We start from the raw sequence: 20,400 nt of genomic DNA on the forward strand, positions 1-20,400 counted from the left end.
TCATTGCTAGCAGTCTTGCTCCTGAGTCATCTTGATTTTTTTAAAAATGTATTTATTCGTTCATGGGACATGAGCGTCGCTGGCTAGGCCAGTGTTTATTGTCCGTTCCTAATTGCCCTTGAAAAGGTGGTGCTGAGTGCATAACCTCTGTCAGAGTACTACCTTCTGGATGAGATGTTGTATCGACATCTCGCCTGCCTTGTACGAAGCCAAAAATCCCGTGGCAATATTGGAAGCAGAGCAGTGGATTTATCCTGGCATCCTGCCAGTATTTATCCCTCAACTAAAGTTAATAAAACAGATCATGACATCATTGCATCCATATTTGTCATAGAGGTCTTCAGCACAGAAAAGGGCCCTTCGGCCCATTGGTCTGTGCCGGTTCAACAAGTACCTAACCATTCTAATCTCATTTTCCAGCACTAGGCCCATAGCCTTGTATGCCACGGCATGGCAAGTGCACATCCAAATATTTATTAAATGTTATGAGGGTTTCTGCTTCTACCACCCTTTCAGGCAGTGAGTTCCAGATTCCCACCACCCTCTGGATGAAAAAATTCTTCCTCACATCCCCTCTAAACCTCCTGCCCCTTACCTTAAATTTATGCCCCCTTGTTATTGATTCCCTCACCAAGGGGAAAAGTTCATTTCTGTCTACCCTATCTGTGCCCCTCATAATTCTATACATCTCAATCATGTTCTCCCTCAATCTTCTCTGCTCCAGGGAAAATACCCAGGGAAAATAACCCCAGTCTATCCAAACTCTCCTCTAAAACTCTCCACCCCAGGCAACATCCTGGTAAATCTCCTCTGCACTCTCTAGTGCAATCATGTCCTTCTTATAACGCGGATTCCCGAACTGCATGCAGTACTCTAGCTGTGGCCTTATAGTTTTACACAGTTATAGTCTATACCTCAGCTAATAAAGGCAAGTATCCCATATGCTACCTTAACCACCTTATCTACCTGTCCCGCTACTTTAATGGACCGATGGACATGCATACCAAGGTCCCTCTGATCCTCAGTACTCCCCTGGGTCCAACCATTCATCGTGTATTCCCATGCCTTGTTTGTCCTTCCCAAGTTCATCACCTCACACTTATCCAGATTAAATTCCATTTGCCACTGGTCAGCCCATCTGACCAGCCCGTCCATATCCTCCTGTAATCCAAGGCTATCCTCACTATTTACCACCCCACCAATTTTCGTGTCATCCGTGAACTTACTGATCAACCCTCCTACATTCAAGTCGAAATTGTTTATACGTACCACAAACAGCAAGGGACCCATTGGACACAGGCATCCAGTCACAAAAACACCCCTTGACCATCACCCTCTGCTTCCTGCCACTCAGCCAATTTTGGACCCAATTTGCCAAATTGCCTTGGATCCCAGAATTGATAACTTCGTTATCAGTCTCCCATGTGGGTCCTTATCAAAGCCTTGCTGAAGTCCAAGTAGACCAAGTCAAATGCATTGCCCTTATCTATACACCTGGTCACCTCTTCGAAAAATTCAATCAAATTGGTCAGACATGACCTCCCCTTAACAAAACCATGCTGACTGTTCTTGATTAATCCCTGCCTCTCCAAGTGTAGATTAATTCTGCCCCTCAGAATTGCTTCCAATAGTTTCCCCACCACTGAGGTTAGACTGACTGGCCTGTAGTTCCCTGCTTTATCCCTTCTTGAATACGGTACCACATTGGCTGTCCTCTGGCACCTCTCCTGTGTCCAGCGAGCTATTGAAAATTATTGTATTACTGAAAATTATTTATATATCTCAAGTATTGAATTTTTTTATAAGCTAAAAAGCCTCAAAATTGTGCCTACACCATTACTTCATTGCATGGAATCTGCAGTTCTCTGTTATCTTTAGTTGGTCGCTGTTGTCTTGTGTAGTTGTGCATCTATTTGACAACAAAAATAATGTTTGACAGGGATTTACCAGCTGGACAAAAAGAGACTTTAATCAGTTCATCAAGGCAAATGAAAAGTGGGGTCGTGATGATATTGAAAATATTGCCCGTGAAGTAGAGGGGAAAATTCCTGAAGAAGTGATTGAATACTCTGGTAAGGTTTTCAGCCTTTATTTAACAAGTTAGATCTGCTATTTTCGGACAACTTTGTTTTGGAAAGTATGCATTTTACTTTCGTTTTTTTCTGGTCATTCTTGCCACCTCATTCACTTTTTATTATGGCTGAACCTGTTATTGGAGATTCTCTGACTGGCTACTGTTTTTCTTAGCTGTGTTCTGGGAAAGATGTAATGAGCTCCAAGACATTGAAAAAATTATGGCACAAATAGAAAGGGGAGAAGCTAGAATCCAAAGGAGGATCAGCATTAAAAAAGCACTAGACACAAAGGTAATATTCAAATAGGTTCCAATTTCTATTTCTGGAGATATAACTATATTAATGGAAGAAATAATTTCCACTCCATTTTGCTTATTAGCTGGACTATTGCTCTTGGACTTGGTTTACTACAGTAATACTTTCTATCCTTGAACAGATTGGCCGTTACAAAGCACCTTTCCACCAACTGAGAATAGCATACGGCACAAATAAAGGGAAGAATTATACAGAAGAGGAGGACAGATTTCTGATCTGCATGCTGCACAAGCTGGGGTTTGACAAAGAAAATGTTTACGATGAGCTTAGACAATGCATTCGAAACTCTCCACAATTCAGATTCGACTGGTTCCTTAAGTCAAGAACTGCTATGGTAACCAGATTGTTTTGCAAAGAGATTTGGCTTAATGGATTTTTCCCAATTAAAAATTTGTTACTGCTTTAAATAGCCCATTAAAAGTAGCCAGTTTATATCTAAATGTTTGATTGAATGCTACAGTATTTCAAAGAATTAGACCCATTTTTTGCTTCATTTACACTTTTAGGAGCTCCAGCGGCGATGTAATACTTTAATTACTCTAATAGAAAGAGAAAACTTGGAACTTGAAGAAAAAGAGAAAGCAGAAAGAAAGAAGCGTGGACCAAAAACTACATCGGTAAATTTTTCTTAATCATTATGTTGAGTTTCTCTAGGGACTTATAACCTTGAGATGTAATCTCCAATTTTACTTCATCTCACACTGGTCTGGTGATTCTTTTTCCCCACTTTGGAGCTGTGGTGAGACTATTGTTAAGGGATTGCTTTACAGTGCTGGTGCTGAACACTTGTTTAAAAAAAAGTTACATTGAACTTTACAAACTCAACAAACATGAGACTTAAAGATACTGTCAAACTAATTGACAAATGATGATTTACACCATTCATGGGCACCACTTTAATACGGCTCATATCTGACTCCTAATCCTTAGATTTTTTTTCAAAATTAAATAGTAAAATTGAAGAAGCTTTGAAAAGAGATGTAGGAATAGTCTTGGTAAACATGATTATAACTTGGCGTGTTGATTAAATGGTTGGACTAAGTGAGTTAAGTGTAAAAAATATGATAAAGTTACATTTTGGTGATTGTGTTCTGGGGAGTGGTTGTCATCTTCGTTTTATTGAGTGTGGCTTTGTGGGACCTGATTCACCCTTGATTTGATGACTTGTTAGTACACTGCCCTATCCAGCTAAGAGTAGAAGAGTGATTTTGATGTCCTATAAAAATATTGTCCTTGACAAAAGTTGAAGATTCTTTTAAATTGTAAAAAAAATGCTAGAAAGCATTTGGTGGACCAAACTGATGTGGGATTGAAGTCTCTGAGCCTAGACTGTATTCTTGGTAGGTTTCCTTCCCCAAGAGTATTAGTGAACCCATTTGCTTTTGATGACAATCCAACAGCTTCATATCAATTGATTTCCAGACTTTATTTTTTAAATTCTCAAACTGCCTTGATGGATTTAAACTTTGATTATACGGACTAGTGGCTCAGGTTTCTGAATTACTAGTTTGGCAATTTGACCGCCGTATTCCACATTTTTTCAGGTCATTAGGCTGTGGAATTCTATTCCTCAGAGCAGTGGAGGCAAGGTGATCGAACATTTTTAAGGCTGAGTTAGATTCTTGACTGATGAGGGAGTCAAGGGGCATGGGGGTAGACAAGAAAATAGAGGCCACAATCAGATCAGCCATGATCTTATCAAATGGCAGAGAAGGCTCCAAGGCCAAATGACCAACTCCTGCTCCAAATTTGTATGTTTGTACATCCCTTCAAAAACTTTGTCCCTCCCAACTTGGTGTACAGGGCATCTATTTATTGGTTAAACGCCAATGACTTCATATTCATTAATTGTCATCCACCATTTCAAAATATTTTATTTTAAACAAACCTATGTTATATACTTGCAATTGAGCGTGTAACTTGGAATAATCAGAGCTCTATTTATAATGCCCTTTGTTTCAGGCACAGAAACGTAAATCAGATGGAGCACCAGATGGACGTGGTCGAAAAAAGAAGCTAAAACTTTGAATTGTCTATGCTCATCATGTCTGCATAGTTAATGTATTTCAGTTCTACTGAGGATGTATAAAGCTTTGATAGCAACTCGTACGTGGTATTACAGCATCATTCCCACTGTAATAGTAGGAATTAATGTAGTCTAGAGTTTATTGAATTTTAAACAGCTGTGCTGAATATTTTTTTCTACCATGTAATAAAATGGCTTCCATTAAAATCCATGGATTATTTCTACACTTCAGTTTTATATATGAGCCAAATACAACTTTGTCCTGTTTTCTGGAGGTCATGTGTTTTTCTTTCTAAATTATTAGTTTAATTTCCCACTAGAACTGCCAGTGTTTCTACAACTAGATAACACAAGATAGCATTATGCTTGATCATGTTGTTACTGAGGCTGTACTGTTGAATATTCACCATCTCTAGTGAAAGTAGAAGAGCTAGTGTCAAATCTGGCACACTCGGGACCAAGACTGTGCTGGATTTTGGGCTTTGCTGCATTTTGGATATGGGACCTGTAATTGGACAGGATGTCAGACTAGTAAACTGCATATGCCTGCTGAATACCACCAGGCAGCTCACAGATGGCCATTTTAAATTCAGGCTACTGACTCTCGGGTAGGTGTTGGAATACAAGTGGCCTGGAAAATGGGGGTGTCAATGACCAGGAAGGAAGAGGTAGCAATCAGAAATGGAGGTGACCAGGGGTCCATGTTTTTACTGCACTCCTTCACCTGGTTTTGTATTCAGGCAAGTATTTTTACCTTTTCTGCTAGAGGTTAGTAGTGATCCCTTCAAAGACTGTTTAAGCTTTCATACTTGATGGTTTCATTCAGGGCAAACCAATTGTATAAAGGGAGGGTGGAGCATAAAGTTGGCATTAGGTGTCTTAATCATAGATGCAAAGACATTAATGCCCCTGAGGTACAGGCCCTGGGTGCCTCTTTTTGATGCCAATGCAATATTGCATGTGGACATCTGCCTCAATGTGTACACTGCCTGGTGTGTTGGATATGTGCAACACAGGCGCATCATCAGCCATTTAACTGAATATCAAAAATGTCTGGTTTTTGGATAATGTATCTAGTAGTAATGACTAAAGACTTGAACCTTATTTAACACTATTCATTATAAAATAACCAGGGACCATAAGAGATAATGTGTTTGTGGACCCAGAAGCTGTGGGTGCGGTCCTGAATGAACACTTTGCGTCGGTCTTCACAATGGAAAAGGGTAATGCAGACATCAGGGTGGAGGACTGTGAAATTGAGAGGGAGGAGGTACTAGCGGGTTTAACAGCCTTAAAAGTGGATAAATCTATAGGCCTGGATGAGATGTATCCCAGGCTGTTGAGGGAGGCAAGGGAAGAGGTATCAAGAGCCCTGGCAGTAATTTTCAAATCCCCTCTGGCCACAGGTGAGGTGCCAGAGGACTGCTAATGTCCCATTATTGGAAAAGGGAGGAACAGATAGACTGGGAAATTCATAGGGTAGTCAGTCTAACCTTGGTGCTGGGGAAGTTACTAGAAGAATTGAGGGACAGAATATATCTGCACTTGGAGAGACATGGATTAATCAGGGATGGTCAGCATGGATTTGTTAATGGAAGGTCATGATTGACAAATTTGATTGAATTTTTTTTTGAGGTAACCATGATGAGGATGTTGCATTTGATGTGGTCTACATGGACTTTAGCAAGGCTTTGATAAGGTCCCTCACGGCAAACTGGTCAAGAAAGTAAGAGTCAGTGGGATTGAAGGAAAAGTGGCACATTGAATCCAAATTTGGCTGAGAGGCAGGAAGCAGAGGGTGATAGTAGACTTCTGTGACTGGATGTCTATTTCCAGTGGGGTTCTGCAGGGCTTGGTGCTGGGGCCTTTGCGGTTTGTGGTGTACATGATTTGGACTTAAAGGTAGGGGGCATGATCAAGAAGTTAATGCACAAAACAAAAATTGGTAGGATGGCAAATAGTGAGGATAGCCATAAACTGCAGGAGGATATCAATGGATTGGTCAGGTGGGCACAGCAGTGGCAAATGGAATTCAACCTGGAAAAGTTTGAGGTGTAATGCACTTGGGGAGGGTTAATGAGGCAAGGAATTACACTATAAATGGTAGGACCCTGGAAAGTACTGAAGATCAGAGGGACCTTGGTATGCATATCCATAGATCCCTGAAAGTAGCAGGGCAGGTAGATAAGGTGGTTAAGGTGGCATATGGGCTAGTTGCCTTTTGTTAGCCAAGGCATGGAATACAGGAGCAGGGAGGTTATGGTGGAACTGTATAGCATGCTGTTTAGGCCACAACTGAAGAACTGCGGGTAGTTCTAGTCACCACATTATAGGAAGGACGTGATTGCACTGGAGGGTGCAGAGGAGATTTACCAGGATGCTGCCTGAGCTGGAGTCTCTGAGCTATGAGGAAAGATTGGGTAGGCTGGGGTTGTTTTCCTTGGAGGGGACCTAATAAAGGTGTACAAGATTGAGGGCAGATAGGAAGGCACCTTTTTCCATTAGTAGAGGGGTCAATAACCAGAGGACATAGATTTAAGGTTAAGAGGAGAGTTGAAAAATGTTTTTACGCAGAGGGTGATGGGAGTCCAGAACTCTGCCTGAAAAGGGTGGTTGAGTCAAACTCATAACATTTTAGTATTATTTAGATATTCACTTGTGTTGGCATAGCCTCCAGGGCTATGGGCCAAGCGCTGGAAAATGAGATTAGCGTAGGGATAACCAGTGTGGACACAATGGGCCAAATGGCCTCCTCTGCTGTTGCTGTCTATGGATATTCCCAAGTACCACAGATGTTATTTGTTTTCTACCCAATCTCACTTCTGTAAGAGGTGGCACTGTAGAGTTGAGAGTTCCACATGGAGCTTTGATGGATGAAGGTGTTAGGTCACCATGGCTAAGGGATCATCTTAGAATGCAAACACCCAGCTTCCTTTCTCTACTGCATACCCCTTAAGCCCTCACCTCCACCTTCAAGTGTGAGGAATTCATGAATTGCTTAGTCATCAAGATCAGCTAGCTCTACCACTTTCCTGAGTCCACCAGGACAAACCCTCTTAAGCTCCCTCTGCTCCAGCGCTGAATTTGCATCATTCTCTAGTTTCTTTCATCTCCCCTCATACTCTCTCAGCTCATCTTCCCAACAAGACCCACCTCTGTTCCTTTAATCCTGGCTGATCGAACTGCTGACTGCCCAACTTCCCTTTCATTATTGGCTTATCTTAATGGTTTTCCTCAGTTATAGTTCCCCCTCTCCTCAATCTGTCTTCATCACCTCCTTTCATCAAAAAACACCCCTTGATCCCTCTGCCTTGCAAACCACCAACCCTTCAACCTTTTTCTTTTATGTCCTTGAAGATGTTGACTCAATTGTATGTTCCTCTTCCCTGGAACTGCATGTTTGAATCTCCTCAATCAGGTTTACATCTCTGCAATAATATTAAAATGGCTCATCGAAAGTTATATGGTATCCCTTGAAACACTAATCCTCATCCTTCTGGACCTCACTGCACCCTTTGACATGGTTGGCCACACTATCCTCTCTGTCATTTGGCTGGATGGGACTACACATGCCCACTTCCATTCTTCACTAACTGGCCAACACCAGAGTTACCTGCAATCGCTTCTCTTTCCATGACTGCACCATTACCTCTAAATTTAAGTTCAACCAATCCCTTGTCCTATTTCACCCCAAGTCTCATTCACTTATCACCCATGCTCACTGACCTGCAGTGGCTCCTGTTAAACAATTCTGATTTTAAAATTGACAACCTTATTCTCAAAACACCTCCCTCACCAAAAATCTTCCAAGATATCTGCATCCCTCCAATTCTCATCTTGAATATCCCCCCATTATAAACACTTCACCACCAAGTCTTTAGCTGCCAATGCCTTAACTCCCTAAACCTCCCCACCTCTCTTTCCTCCTTTTAAGCTGCTCCTTAAAACTTACCTATTGGTCATCTGCCCTAATATGTAGTTTGGTGTCAAACCTTGGGATAAAGGCACAATGCAAGTACAAGCAGTTGTTAAGAAATTCCTTTATTTGAAGTTGTACCTTTTAAATTTATATAATAAGCTCCTTGGATTTCGGTCTTATTGAACTGGATCCTTTTGGTTGCAATCAATTTATAAACTATACCAACTAATGGGGAAATAAATGATGGCACTCGGCACTCAATCCCACAAGAGACAGAATGTCAAAATTGAACATCCACAATGAGAAGGGTACTGCAATATATTGTAATTTCAAAGTGACTATCTTCCTTAGAAGAATGATAAGTTGAACTGTCATTTTGATACTGTTGAATATACGTAACTTACAGCATGCAAAGCTCTGTAATCTCCATTTTAAAGACTAGTGGATATAATTAAGATAGACTGGACAAAACAGCAAGAGAACTAATTTTGGAAGCTGCATTGGTAAAGATACAACTATAGACGTGTGTACTGATAACCATAACTTTATTCTTAGTGATACTGACATTCCCTAAATGGGATACAGATCAATACATGAAGGATCATCCTGCATTGCTCTACTGTACAAAGGTTATAACTAAATAGAGCTACAGCAGCACAAACCCCAATGGAACAGACTGAATCCCAATGTTTTACATATCTTGAAAAAAAATACTAAAATCCCTTTGTTCAGGTAAAATCCCATTTAAACTAAAGTTAGATACCAAATGTATACAAACAATTATACAAAGGAATATTTTAGTAATTAACCAGAAATTGAGTATAAAAAGACTTGAGTACAAAATGTTTACATTTTTTATTGCCAAATAAACTTTTTAAAAACATTACATGCCCCTTTTGTAGAAACAAAGGATTCAGACCTAAATGATGAGTAATCAGAAAGTTCAATCCCAAAAATAAGCTTGAAGGAGCATACAATCCATCAGTGCTTTGCTGAGGTGAAAGAGTGACCCAAAGTGAGTTTAAGGTGGGGCACAGTGTTCTGGTGCTGTAGATACTTCTCCAAGTCTGAGGCTGGTAGCACAGATATACAGAAGTAAAATGCACCTCACTCTATTCAGAAGTCAACCATAAAAGCAGCAGGCTTGAGGCATTTTAAAATTATAACATCAATGGGAATTCTCAAAACGTGAGAGCAGTTAAAATAAGTTTAATATTTTCCAATAGCTTGAAAATGTGTGTTTGAGATCCATGATAGGACCATGAGGTAACTGAAAAGTGACATGTGCTTGAAATGACTACCAAACCAATAATCTGTAAAAGTTAAAAGCATTTTATATTAAGCACAGAAAAATTTGCCAAACAATTAATTTCATGTTAGCAGTGAATATTCTCCAACATTAATGGGTAGCCTCATTGCCTAATTTTAATCTCAAGTCATTTAAAGGTCCCAGCTAAAACCTAATATGTAGCTTGGTGTCAAACCTTGGGATAAAGGCACAGTGCAAGTACAAGCAGTTGTTAAGGAATTCCTTTATTTGAAGTTGTACCTTTTAAATTTATATAATAAGCTCCTTGGATTTCGGTCTTATTGAACTGGATCCTTTTGGTTGCAATCAATTTATAAACTATACCAACTAATGGGGAAATAAATGATGGCACTCAGCACTCAATCCCACAAGAGACAGAATGTCAAAATTGAACATCCACAATGAGAAGGGTACTGCAATATATTGTAATTTCAAAGTGACTATCTTCCTTAGAAGAATGATAAGTTGAACTGTCACCATCAGGACCCATGTACACTGCAAAGCCAGTCCTGAAAATGGCTGGAATTAGAAAACTTCTGCTGTATTCAATAATCTTATGTTTTGATTTGGTGAATTCTTTTGCCCATGACTACAGATTGAGGAGTAGGGAGCATTGCATTTGAGGCACCTAGTGCCATTATCAATTTGCAGGTCAAGTACAGCCCTAGATAGCAAGGCTCCCTTCAATCTATCCCAACATCCTCAAACACTTCACCTTCTGCAATAGTGGGATATTTCCATTTCTGACACCAACCATCTTTGTGGTCTGCAAGTAGACTTTCAACTTAAGTGACAGCAGATGATGAATTAGAAGGAAATGAGATTTGCCTATCCACGCTCTCTAAAACTCAAAAGGGTCCTTCCTTTACATGTCAGACTAAAGAGATTTGCATCCTTTAGTCTGAGCTGTATTCAAAACTAAAGCTCAAAATGTGGCAAGATGCTCAGCCACCCAGTCGTGTTTTATTGACCAGCTTCAGAAGATGGTGCAAATAGATGTCATGGTCACTTCAACAAATTGATTTGTTTACAAGTTTTGAAACAAGAAGCCAACAACAGAAGGCAGGAAAAGGCTGAATGCAACTAAGCCAATGGATGAAGATAAGGTTGAACTAATTATCAGATGGAGAAAATATTAATACACCTGTCAAAGTGAAACTTCACACATTAATGAGTATTTAATCTTCCAAAGTGGAAGAGAACAAAAGCTGATAGTTTAAACTGTCAGTGCAATGTGAAGGAAGAATTTTGTTTTGCATTATACACAGAATCAGAATCCTGTTTTTAAATAAAAGTCAAAACACATTGACTTAATTTCCCTGTTAACACAAAATTAGAAGTTAAACATAATCAGAAGTTAAATTATCTGAGACAATGCAAGACCTTCCAATTCAACAACACTTATGGAACCCAATAATGCTGGATGTTAGCGATTTCACTTCAAAGAAGTTTTCAAACAGTAAATCTTCCATCCTCTCCTGAGCACAGGATAATGCAGCACTGGGTTCTTTACAATCTTATTACTATTAAACAAAACAGATGAACTTGTAAGCTTTGTTTCCAGAGCAGCACACTTCCTGATTTAATTGCTAGCTTGAGGTCACCCAACTACCTACAGCTTCCAGAAGGGTTTAAATAATTATAAGTCCACTATCATAACTTCAACAGGTGAGCTACACTGCACAGGACTGAACAAGAGAAGCCCATAGTGCTGGTCTAAATTAGAGGTAGAAGTCCTGTGCATCTAACTTACTTCGGCCAAATTTCAATTTGGATTAAGCAATTGATCAGTAAGCCTGCTTCTGGGTATTGCACTTCTAAACCTTCCTGGTGGCTGGCACTAATCTTCCTGCCCTGCAGGTACCACCATGCTGCAGGTGGATGCAGTGACATGAAGAGACTCAAAACGTGAAATGACATTGACTAGAAAGCATTAGCTGAAGGCTGGGAACAAGACCAGAGAGATATCCAGGGCTCGGGTCCTACCACGGAGGTTAGAAAGCTAAGCAGTTGTTGCAGAAGCTGTATCTCCATCTGGTGGAATCACCATTCAATGGGTTATGGCACGTTCTTGTGCTCTGGCCAGTGGGTAGTCTCAATTCTCTCACGCATTTGTGTTGCTCACCATGCTACTGATGAGGAGAATAGTTGTGTAACCTCCAAGGTGGGGTAGTGGGGAGCAGGATCTGTGTGTGTTTGCGACACTCCAAGATGAACTGACAACAGGAGTTCAGGACCAAGTCAACCCTGCATGGCAGACCTGGCATTGGGGCAACTGGGCTAGACATGTCTATAGTATTCCACAGAGCTGTATCTGATGGACCAACTAACTTTGTCAACTAACGGAATCAGGAGAGACAGCCTCATCACCAGCAACTGGCTTCCTTCCCATTTGGCTTTGGGAAATCCTGCAGGTCAAGGTCCTAATGGACAAGATGATCCTCGCTGGAAAAGCAGCACGAGGTTCACCAGAAACCTGCTCTGCTAAACTCAGGTTTTAGCAGTTCCGCTCCACACACTTCAAGGTCCTTGAGCTGTGTTTGGATGCATCCAGATTCATATTGGGCAGACAAAAGCCAAGCTGATCAGGGAGAATGGCATTTCTAGTTTTTTGGAGATTCAATATTGGCAATGGGTTTCTATACAGGTCTGACTGAGCTGACAAGGGGAAAAACAAATCACTGACACTGCCTGCACATCCTTTGGCTTTGCATGGCTGTACTGTTATAACTGGATTCTAGCTAGCCCTGACAGACACAGACTGCAGTACAATGAGGAGGCAGTCTTCGAAAACACAGGTCGTAAGCACAACTAGATGAGGGACACCTGCAGAAGCCTTCACTAATTCAGCAGTCAGGAGCATCTGAATAAACTTTTAAAGCTGACAACATAATCCCATACGAGTACCTTTATACACAAGTGGTAAGATAGCCCATTACACTTCCCATTTCAAACCACCCACTCGCAGCAACTTGGGAAGCAAGTGTATGCATGAGGCATCTTATCAACAACTTATATCAGGATAGTCTCATTCAACACATCAAGCTGATTTTGCCAGTTCATGGCCAATGGGAGAGCTGCTGATCAGAGTTAACAGTCCCTTTCCTCACATCCACTGAGATGGAGCAACAATACAGTTTTAGACAAAGCTTTGCCTGAAATCATTTGAAGAGTAATTTTACTGAGTAAATAAGACCAGAACACTAGTGATAACGTGTGGGACAGACTGTTAGAATAGAGGATAGAATATTGAGGTGCTATAAGAGTGGAGATCTAGTGTAGTGGGATAATGAGAGGGTAGAGGTGTAGAGTGCTAGTGCAACAGCCCTTTGAGTAAAACAGCACTTATATGCAATTTCAAATATAACCTGTTGGGGGTGATGGTACACATCAATTGTGTGATCTGCAACCAAGTGGGCTTGGTAGAAGATTAAATGAAATTGGTCATCCAAACATTGGTATACTGGCCATGAGATAAATTAAAAGATGCAGGCATTTATGTTTTTACTGTTAATACATCTTGTCCGTTTTAGACCCACATAGAAAAATATACTCAAAATATATGTCAAAAAATTCAATTCCTGATCAAATTTTCCAAAATATTTTCTTCCTGTAAAGAATGTAAGAAATAAAAACCCAGATGGTGGTAGCGAGGAGGTTCTGGGTTAAATGCTCGCCATGCGAATAGTCGTTGAGCATTTTCCACCTGAAAGGAAAGTAATGTTCGAACACCTCGTGTCCAATGTAGAGCAGAATGGAGTTCATCCCTAAAGAGATTGGAGGAAACAAAAATGATCGTCAATGGTCACCTCAATTCTACAAACTGTCCAGGCGGAAGAGTGTTCCAGCCATAGTAGGGCCAAGCTGCTGCCATGCAGATAGCTAGTGGGTTTAGACAGTTAACCTACAATGAAGACTGGCAATCAAATAACTGGACCTGAAACATCATAACAATGGCGAGCTGAGAAACAATGGTAAATCAAATTGTGACTCGTACTACCCTGGTAATTTAGGAAGCTGTGAAAGCACAGTCTGAATCCCTGGGTTTTTGCCCTGGGCTCTCCCTGCTCTGCTCGCTTATTCCATTATCTTTTGAAAATGTAAGTTCTTCTCTCGGTTTCCTATTCACACAGTCACGCACCTCCGTAACAGAACCAAATATATCCCACTGGCCAGGGCAAATGCACTTTAGCAACTGAGTAAGCACACATGGGTCACTTCACAGATAGCCATTAATGTCTGGATTCAGAGTCAAATACCATTTCCCTCTCTTGATCTCTAATAGAACGCAAGAGAACCTTACAGAGGGTGAAACTTCACAGAATTCTTGATACAAGCAGTGCTCTTAATATCTCAGTCTCATCAATTTTCAGCTACTCCCAGAGAGGGTGACCATACAGCAGAGGGAAGGCAAAGGTACCAACTGGCTCTGCCCATCGCCAAACTCAGCACAGTGTCGCTGGCAAAAATGGAGAATCCCGTGGATTCACACTGTCCCACTCTCACCTCAAGCAGCATCTGTGGGAAAGAGGCTGGTGTGAAAATTCACAAGAGCCAAAACTCCTCAGTGTTTGCTGGTGCACCCTGCTTAAAAATACCAAGTGCCTGTACAGCAAGAAGAAATAACCTCTTCGGATCACCACCGAACAGGCTTGTGTGACCATCACACCCTCCCCAGGTGAAGGTTTCTTTCTGGGAATGGGAGGGAGATGAGTGAATGGGACGGTGCTGGCATAGTGGTAAAATTGCTAAGCTGGTAATCCAGAAGCCAGGCTAATGCTGTGGGGAACATGGGTTCAAATCCCACCACGGCAGCTGGTGGAATTTAAACTCAATTAATAAATCTGGAATATAAATTTAATCTCAGTAACAGTGACCATGAAACTATTGATTGTTGTAAAAACCCATCCAGTTCATTATTGTTCTTTAGGGAAGGAAAACTGCTGCCCTTATCTGGTCTGGCCTACATGTAACTCCAGGCCCACATCAATGTGGTTGACTCTTAACCAGCCTCTGAATTGGTCTAGCAAGCCAGTCAGTTCAAGGGCAGTTAGGGACAGACAGTGAATGCTGCCGTTGCCAGCAACACTCACGTCCCATGGAAGAATAAAATTGTTTTAAAAAAAATACGGTGGAAAGAAACAGAAAATCCTGTAGTTGTGGGATAAAGGAATTTTCCATACCTGGATAGAAAAAGGGAGCTCCAGTCCAGTATTTCTTTACATCCACCATAAAATAGATCAGCAAAAGAAGAACATAAGCAAAAGAACTTAGTGTTGTGACATAAGAGATGGACCTGTACATGGAAGACAAAAAGCAAGTGAAAGGTTACAGTGGCAGATATCGTTCTAATAAATCCACACTTGCCTACATGAACATAATGAGCACAAAATTTCCTTAGCTGTGCTGTGTCCTAAGATGACAAAAAAGAGAGACTAGATTGTAGATCAGATGAAAACTGGGGCATTTTGGCTCAAAGTGAGAGGATGTGACAAGTGCTCAAATGAACAAAACTGCTAAATTGCTTTTTCAACCTCAAAAACAGAGAGAGTTGAGGAAGGGAGAGTATTGTTCTATCTTAATCCATTCCCTCCATCCATGTATAAAAATATTGATAGGCAAATCACATTCCAAAAGACAGACATTGATTTTTTTTTTTAAAAACAAAGTTTCATACTTGGGCAGGATGAGAGTGAGGATCCACAGTTTGTGCACTTAACTCTCAGCAATATTATCCATAAGCTTGGCTGCAGTATCCACCTTTACCCCATTACCACCCTGGACTCCACGCTTCTGCCAAGTCATCTGATACCAAATTGTGCAAGAGTCAAAAGATTTACAGACCAATTTGCTTGCCTTTCTCCATCCTATTGAAACACCTATGCCATTACCCCTTTCCTGGATGTCTCCACAGGCCTGATTTCCATCTCCATTTAGACCCTAAATTAAGTTTCAAATACATCAATGCCAAACTCCCTGTCCCTCAATTTTAAAATCATTACCAAATCCTTCAGCGGCTTTACTCCTCCCCATATCCAACTGTCTGCTTATTTCCGTTCTCTATGCCTAGCCTCAACCTCACTGAGGCTGCTCATCTACATCAGTCATCCTCCAACAGAACTTCTTGCTGGCTGCCCGAGTGCCACGTTAAAGGTCTAACTTATCCAGAATTCTTGCTTTGCACCTTTTCTTTCCTAAAATTTCACATGTTTCCCTACCCTGCCACTGGCTCAAGACAATGAATTTCAAAATCCTCATCCTTCTCCTCATCAAACCTTACTGCACCTGCAGTTCTACATCCCTGCCTGCTCTTCTAATGATACTCTATTTCATAACACTCTGCAACATGCTACCACTGGTCAAAGAGCCTTCAGCCAGCACACTGCCAGAGATAGAAACTTGATCTCTACTCCACTTTCCTCTCATACTCCACCAATGAGGACAATGGACAGCATCTTGTTAATAATTTGTAATTACTTACACTAGGGCCCTTTTTTTTTTTAAAAACTTTAAATAGTTCATTGCGCAAACTCATCTGCTCCTTGACTGCTGGGAATGAGTCCCTCATTACAGATTACTGAAGCAAATGTTTTACAGGCAGTTACAATCAGGACAAATGAGTCATTCATAAAACTGCATTTGCTCTGCAAAACACATGTTTCAGACAGGTCAGAATACCTGGGGCTAGTGGCAATATCTGCAGCATTTCAGATTGTCAGTCGTGCTGCACTAAATCACTGCCTTGTTTAATGTGCCTACATACATACCATAAATTTTTGTTGACTGGAATGAAACCATGGTCTTTGGAACATTTTGTAAGGATGGCTGAAATGACACCCTAGGGTTAACAAAGCAGATCACTGGATTAGACAAACAAGGAACACTTCAAAACAAAGTTCTTTATTTTATCTATCAAAAGGTTTGTTTTTAAATTCACTCACCAGCAGTATGCTCCAAATGAAAAATCTTAGCACAATCTGCTTATTTTGACCTTTGTAAATAATTAAAATCTTCCCAGCCTGTAGGGAAAAAAAACCGCACTGTACCAAGAAAGAAAAAACTCAGTTGTAATTTTGAAGTTCGTCATATATTGGAACAGGACCTTTGGGTAGAATGCAGCTCCTGATTCCTATATTCAACCCATGAGACTACCTATGTTAAGCATCTTTCAGTGTCATTCCAATGCTATAATCGTGACTATACTTCAAAGGCAGCTAAATATTTTAGGGTGCCCCAAAATCAAAGGCGCTTTATAAACGCAAGTCTTTCTTTATTTCTAAATCCAAGTCGGTTCAGGTGCGTAACTTTGAAGTTGTTTTGATTTCTGGAAGCTCATTTGTTTTTAAATAGTTTAGTGCAAAATTTTCCAAGCAGCGCACAACAGGGAAGGAAGAAAGGGCCTATTAATCACTGTCGCAGGATCAAAATCCTGCAACTCCCTCCTTAACAGCACTGTGGGTGTACCTACAACACATGGAACTGCAGCAGTTCAAGAAGGCAGTTCACCACCACCATCTTAAGGGCAATTTGGGATGGGCAATAAATGTTGGCCGAGCCAGCAATGCTGCCCACGTCCCATGAATAAATACAATAAATAAAATCCCAGTCACTAGAAACACCCATCCTTCAGCAACCAGTCTCAAAAATCAATCCATCCACTAGCAGCCACATGGGGGTTGCATGCACCAGGAAGAATTTGGTTTCTCTCAACCTTTAAACTGACAGAATACAACACAGCCTAAAATGTTCACCCCAGTTCCTCAGGCTGTAATGACGGCGGGGAAACACATCACAAAGGGTTTATATATATGGTCAGTGGGTGCAGCACATTCACATTTTATCACAACTTCTTATACTATGGTTATATATTGTTCAAAGACCCTGAATGTTACCTGTAATCCCAGAAATGCCATCACAATCGAATTGATTAGTCCCAGCAAGTTCTCTGGATCAAATGGCATTGTAGTGTGATAAAGTATCTTAAAAATAAAAATAATTCCAAGTTTATTGCATCTCAGTCAAAAAAATGCAAAACTATTTTAAAACAGAAGGAAGACGCTTCATGAAACTTGTTAACTCCAAGAACAAAGTCCCAACAGGAAAAGATAAGGATGGCAAACATTTCTTAATTTGAATTTGCCTTTAAACCCAGGTCCTATTTAAGTGGTTTGTTGGGTTATGTGATGTTCCTCAGAAAACACAACCCTTTGTGGTCATTCTCAGGGATGCTTGTGGGTTATGCTTGTAAACATGGAGATCAAAAACAGCCATTGTATATGGGACTGATTCTTCTTATTAGCTTCAGTCAGTGTATAAATGAAGACCCAGTGAAGAGAAAAAAAATCTCTTGGCCCTTTGAAGGTTTCCTCTTCGTAACATATTTCTCCACCATATATTTTGAATAATCTCAGAGCATGTGCCTGTATTATTCTACCCTGGTAGATCATTCTAAATATCTCTCACTCACTAAACTTTTTGTCCCAATTTCTTGCTGTATTTTAAAGGAATTCTGAGTTTACCTAATCTATACCATTTAATAATTGATAGTCGCTTTTTTTCTAGGCTAGTATGTATTTCCTATGGGCCACCCCTCTACACTTGCCACAGGTCTCATTCTTTTCTCATCCAGTGTTTTCCATCCTACGTGCAGCAACACCAACCTTTAAATTGGCTCAGGAGTTAAACAGCCATGTTCAATATAAAAAGGAGGTTGAATGGATTACTATGGTTTATAAATGCTGACATTTCCTCTCAATACTCAAACACTGAACCTCAATCACATACAGCAAGTGAAACGCATAATGTTGCCTACATTCAGTTCCAACAGGACACCTGAAAGAAACAAGTGCAGCTGCAAGGGAGCAGAGGATAAATAACAAAAAAGGGAAGTTCAGGTTCAGTTCCGTCAAAAGTGATATTGCTACGGTAATAGATTTCAAGCATGCACAAAAACATTTTGATCCTCAATTATTGAAAGTCATCAGATTTTCAGGCACACTTTGTAGGGGAAAAATGGGAGGGGCTCTGTGATTTAAACATGAGTTGTATCATGTTTAATTGCACAAGTACTAATAGTTTCAGCTGCAAGGAGTTGCCTACCTCGAATAGTACAGTGTCCATGGGAACACTTCTTCCCAGTAAGAAACCCACTTGTACATTATTTGATTTATGCATTGACACCATGGAAAAATTGTTCTCTGTACAGTTACCCTACGAAGTGTCTGGAAAGTATTTTCTGTCTTGCAAGATTTTACCGCAACCACAACTGAAGTTGGTCATTTCTCTCCTTCTGCATTATAACAGTGACTAAACAGTTGGTTACTCAGGGCTTTAGATACAGTATATGATCATTTTTAAACACCTTGGTATTCCAAGAGCATTTTTTTTAAATATTAAATTTAATTATCCAATAAGTTTGTGGTGCAGTTTAGTTTGATTGCTTTTTGGCTGTACAGGTCTGATCAGTGTAGGACACAAGCTAGCAACAGCACCCTTCCTCCCTTTCAGGATGTTATAAAGTCACATTTTGAACTTCAATTACACATCTTTTTTGTACTGCAGCTCATTGTGATGGTATCAATTTACCAAACTCAAAACCATTCCCACACCATTGTGTGAATTGGACATTTTCAGTCCAGTACAATGGATTAACAAAGATACAGGTCTGGTCCCCCACTGTGGCGAGTTACTAGTCCCAGCTACATTGCTTTGGATGGTACAGCAACAATTTGGGGAGGGGGTTAGGTGGGCAGGGGTCAACAGGATCTATTACATGCCACTCAAAACCCAATCTGCAGCAGGATTTGAAACATCAGCTGAAGGCATGGCCCAGGAGAGACCAGAGGGGAGCCCAGCAAGGGGGAAACTAGTGGCCCAGCCTCTATGCTGCTTGGTGGCGAGTTCTGGTCTTTTCTTTTTGTAAAAGCAGTAATGTTTCTCCATATTGTAAGCTTCTTATCTTTATCCTGATTTAATTCAGGGAAAAAAAAGTGAATTGCACCATGTCATTATTGAAAACAAAGCCTCTGCTTTGATTTATTTTTTTACATAATGACAAAAATGAAACTATCCATTAAACAAACAAAAAAAAATTATAGGATATTTAAGGACACCAACTAAAAATAAACTTCAGCAGCTCCTTACCTTGCAAGAAGGGTGCTGATAAATGTGCTTTTCTCCAAACAGCCACCGATCAATGTACCCTGCTGCTCCTCCAGTACAGTTAACAAACTGTCCAAAGTCTCCAATCCCACCAGGACCAAGATAACCTCTAATAAACAAAAAAAAAATCATCACTTTTTAACTAAAGGTTTGATAGGGAAAAAAATAGCACGAATGCCACTGGATGACTCAGCAGAGGAACCTAGAAAGGCCGCCTGTGAAAATCTTGAGTCAAGCTGAGTTTGCTCAGGGCAGGGCAGGGGTATGGCTGGGTTTCCATTCCTTTGGCACATTAGACAGACGTGCATTAAATGGCACTCATGACCAAACAGCATTCCAAAGCACTTTACAACTAAGTACTTTTGAAGTCACTGTTGTAAATTAGGAACTGTGACATTTAATTTTCACACAGCAAGGCTCTGCACAGGGCAACTGTAGAAGTTGTGATAATTGAGGTTTATAAAGTTATATTTTGGGACTCTAATTTAATAAAATGAAGGGGTCATGTGACCCATTCTGAAGTCTGCCCAACAGCAAGCCTGGGTGGTTTGATTGTTAGAGATTAAAGGGCGCCCAGATTGTTTTAATGGGAAGG

General features: G+C 40.5%; 2 protein-coding genes across 8 annotated transcripts in view; one reads left to right on the top strand and one right to left on the bottom strand.

Annotated features, from left to right (window-relative positions):
• The window catches only part of LOC121281022 (SWI/SNF-related matrix-associated actin-dependent regulator of chromatin subfamily A member 5), a 33,623-nt gene extending 28,940 nt beyond the window's left edge, over positions 1-4,683 (top strand). For all 3 annotated transcript variants that reach the window (XM_041193594.1, XM_041193603.1, XM_041193612.1), the window contains 5 exons: positions 1,940-2,072; positions 2,248-2,366; positions 2,512-2,724; positions 2,897-3,007; positions 4,353-4,683. In XM_041193594.1, the coding sequence (XP_041049528.1) occupies positions 1,940-2,072; positions 2,248-2,366; positions 2,512-2,724; positions 2,897-3,007; positions 4,353-4,418 (642 nt within the window). In that variant the 3' untranslated portion in view covers positions 4,419-4,683. The remainder of the gene's footprint in view (positions 1-1,939; positions 2,073-2,247; positions 2,367-2,511; positions 2,725-2,896; positions 3,008-4,352) is intronic.
• Positions 4,684-8,863: 4,180 nt separating this feature from the next.
• Positions 8,864-20,400, bottom strand: part of hgsnat (heparan-alpha-glucosaminide N-acetyltransferase) — a 47,031-nt gene continuing 35,494 nt past the window's right edge. For 4 of the 5 annotated variants that reach the window (XM_041212077.1, XM_041212294.1, XM_041212230.1 and 1 more), the window contains 6 exons: positions 19,788-19,914; positions 17,537-17,623; positions 16,586-16,663; positions 16,412-16,482; positions 14,828-14,940; positions 8,864-13,411 (listed from right to left, as the gene is read on the bottom strand). In XM_041212077.1, the coding sequence (XP_041068011.1) occupies positions 13,230-13,411; positions 14,828-14,940; positions 16,412-16,482; positions 16,586-16,663; positions 17,537-17,623; positions 19,788-19,914 (658 nt within the window). In that variant the 3' untranslated portion in view covers positions 8,864-13,229. The remainder of the gene's footprint in view (positions 13,412-14,827; positions 14,941-16,411; positions 16,483-16,585; positions 16,664-17,536; positions 17,624-19,787; positions 19,915-20,400) is intronic. The other variant, XM_041212150.1, reaches the window with a different exon arrangement.

Source organism: Carcharodon carcharias, chromosome 1 (genome assembly GCF_017639515.1).
Source record: "Carcharodon carcharias isolate sCarCar2 chromosome 1, sCarCar2.pri, whole genome shotgun sequence".
Classification (NCBI taxonomy): Eukaryota; Metazoa; Chordata; class Chondrichthyes; order Lamniformes; family Lamnidae; genus Carcharodon; species Carcharodon carcharias.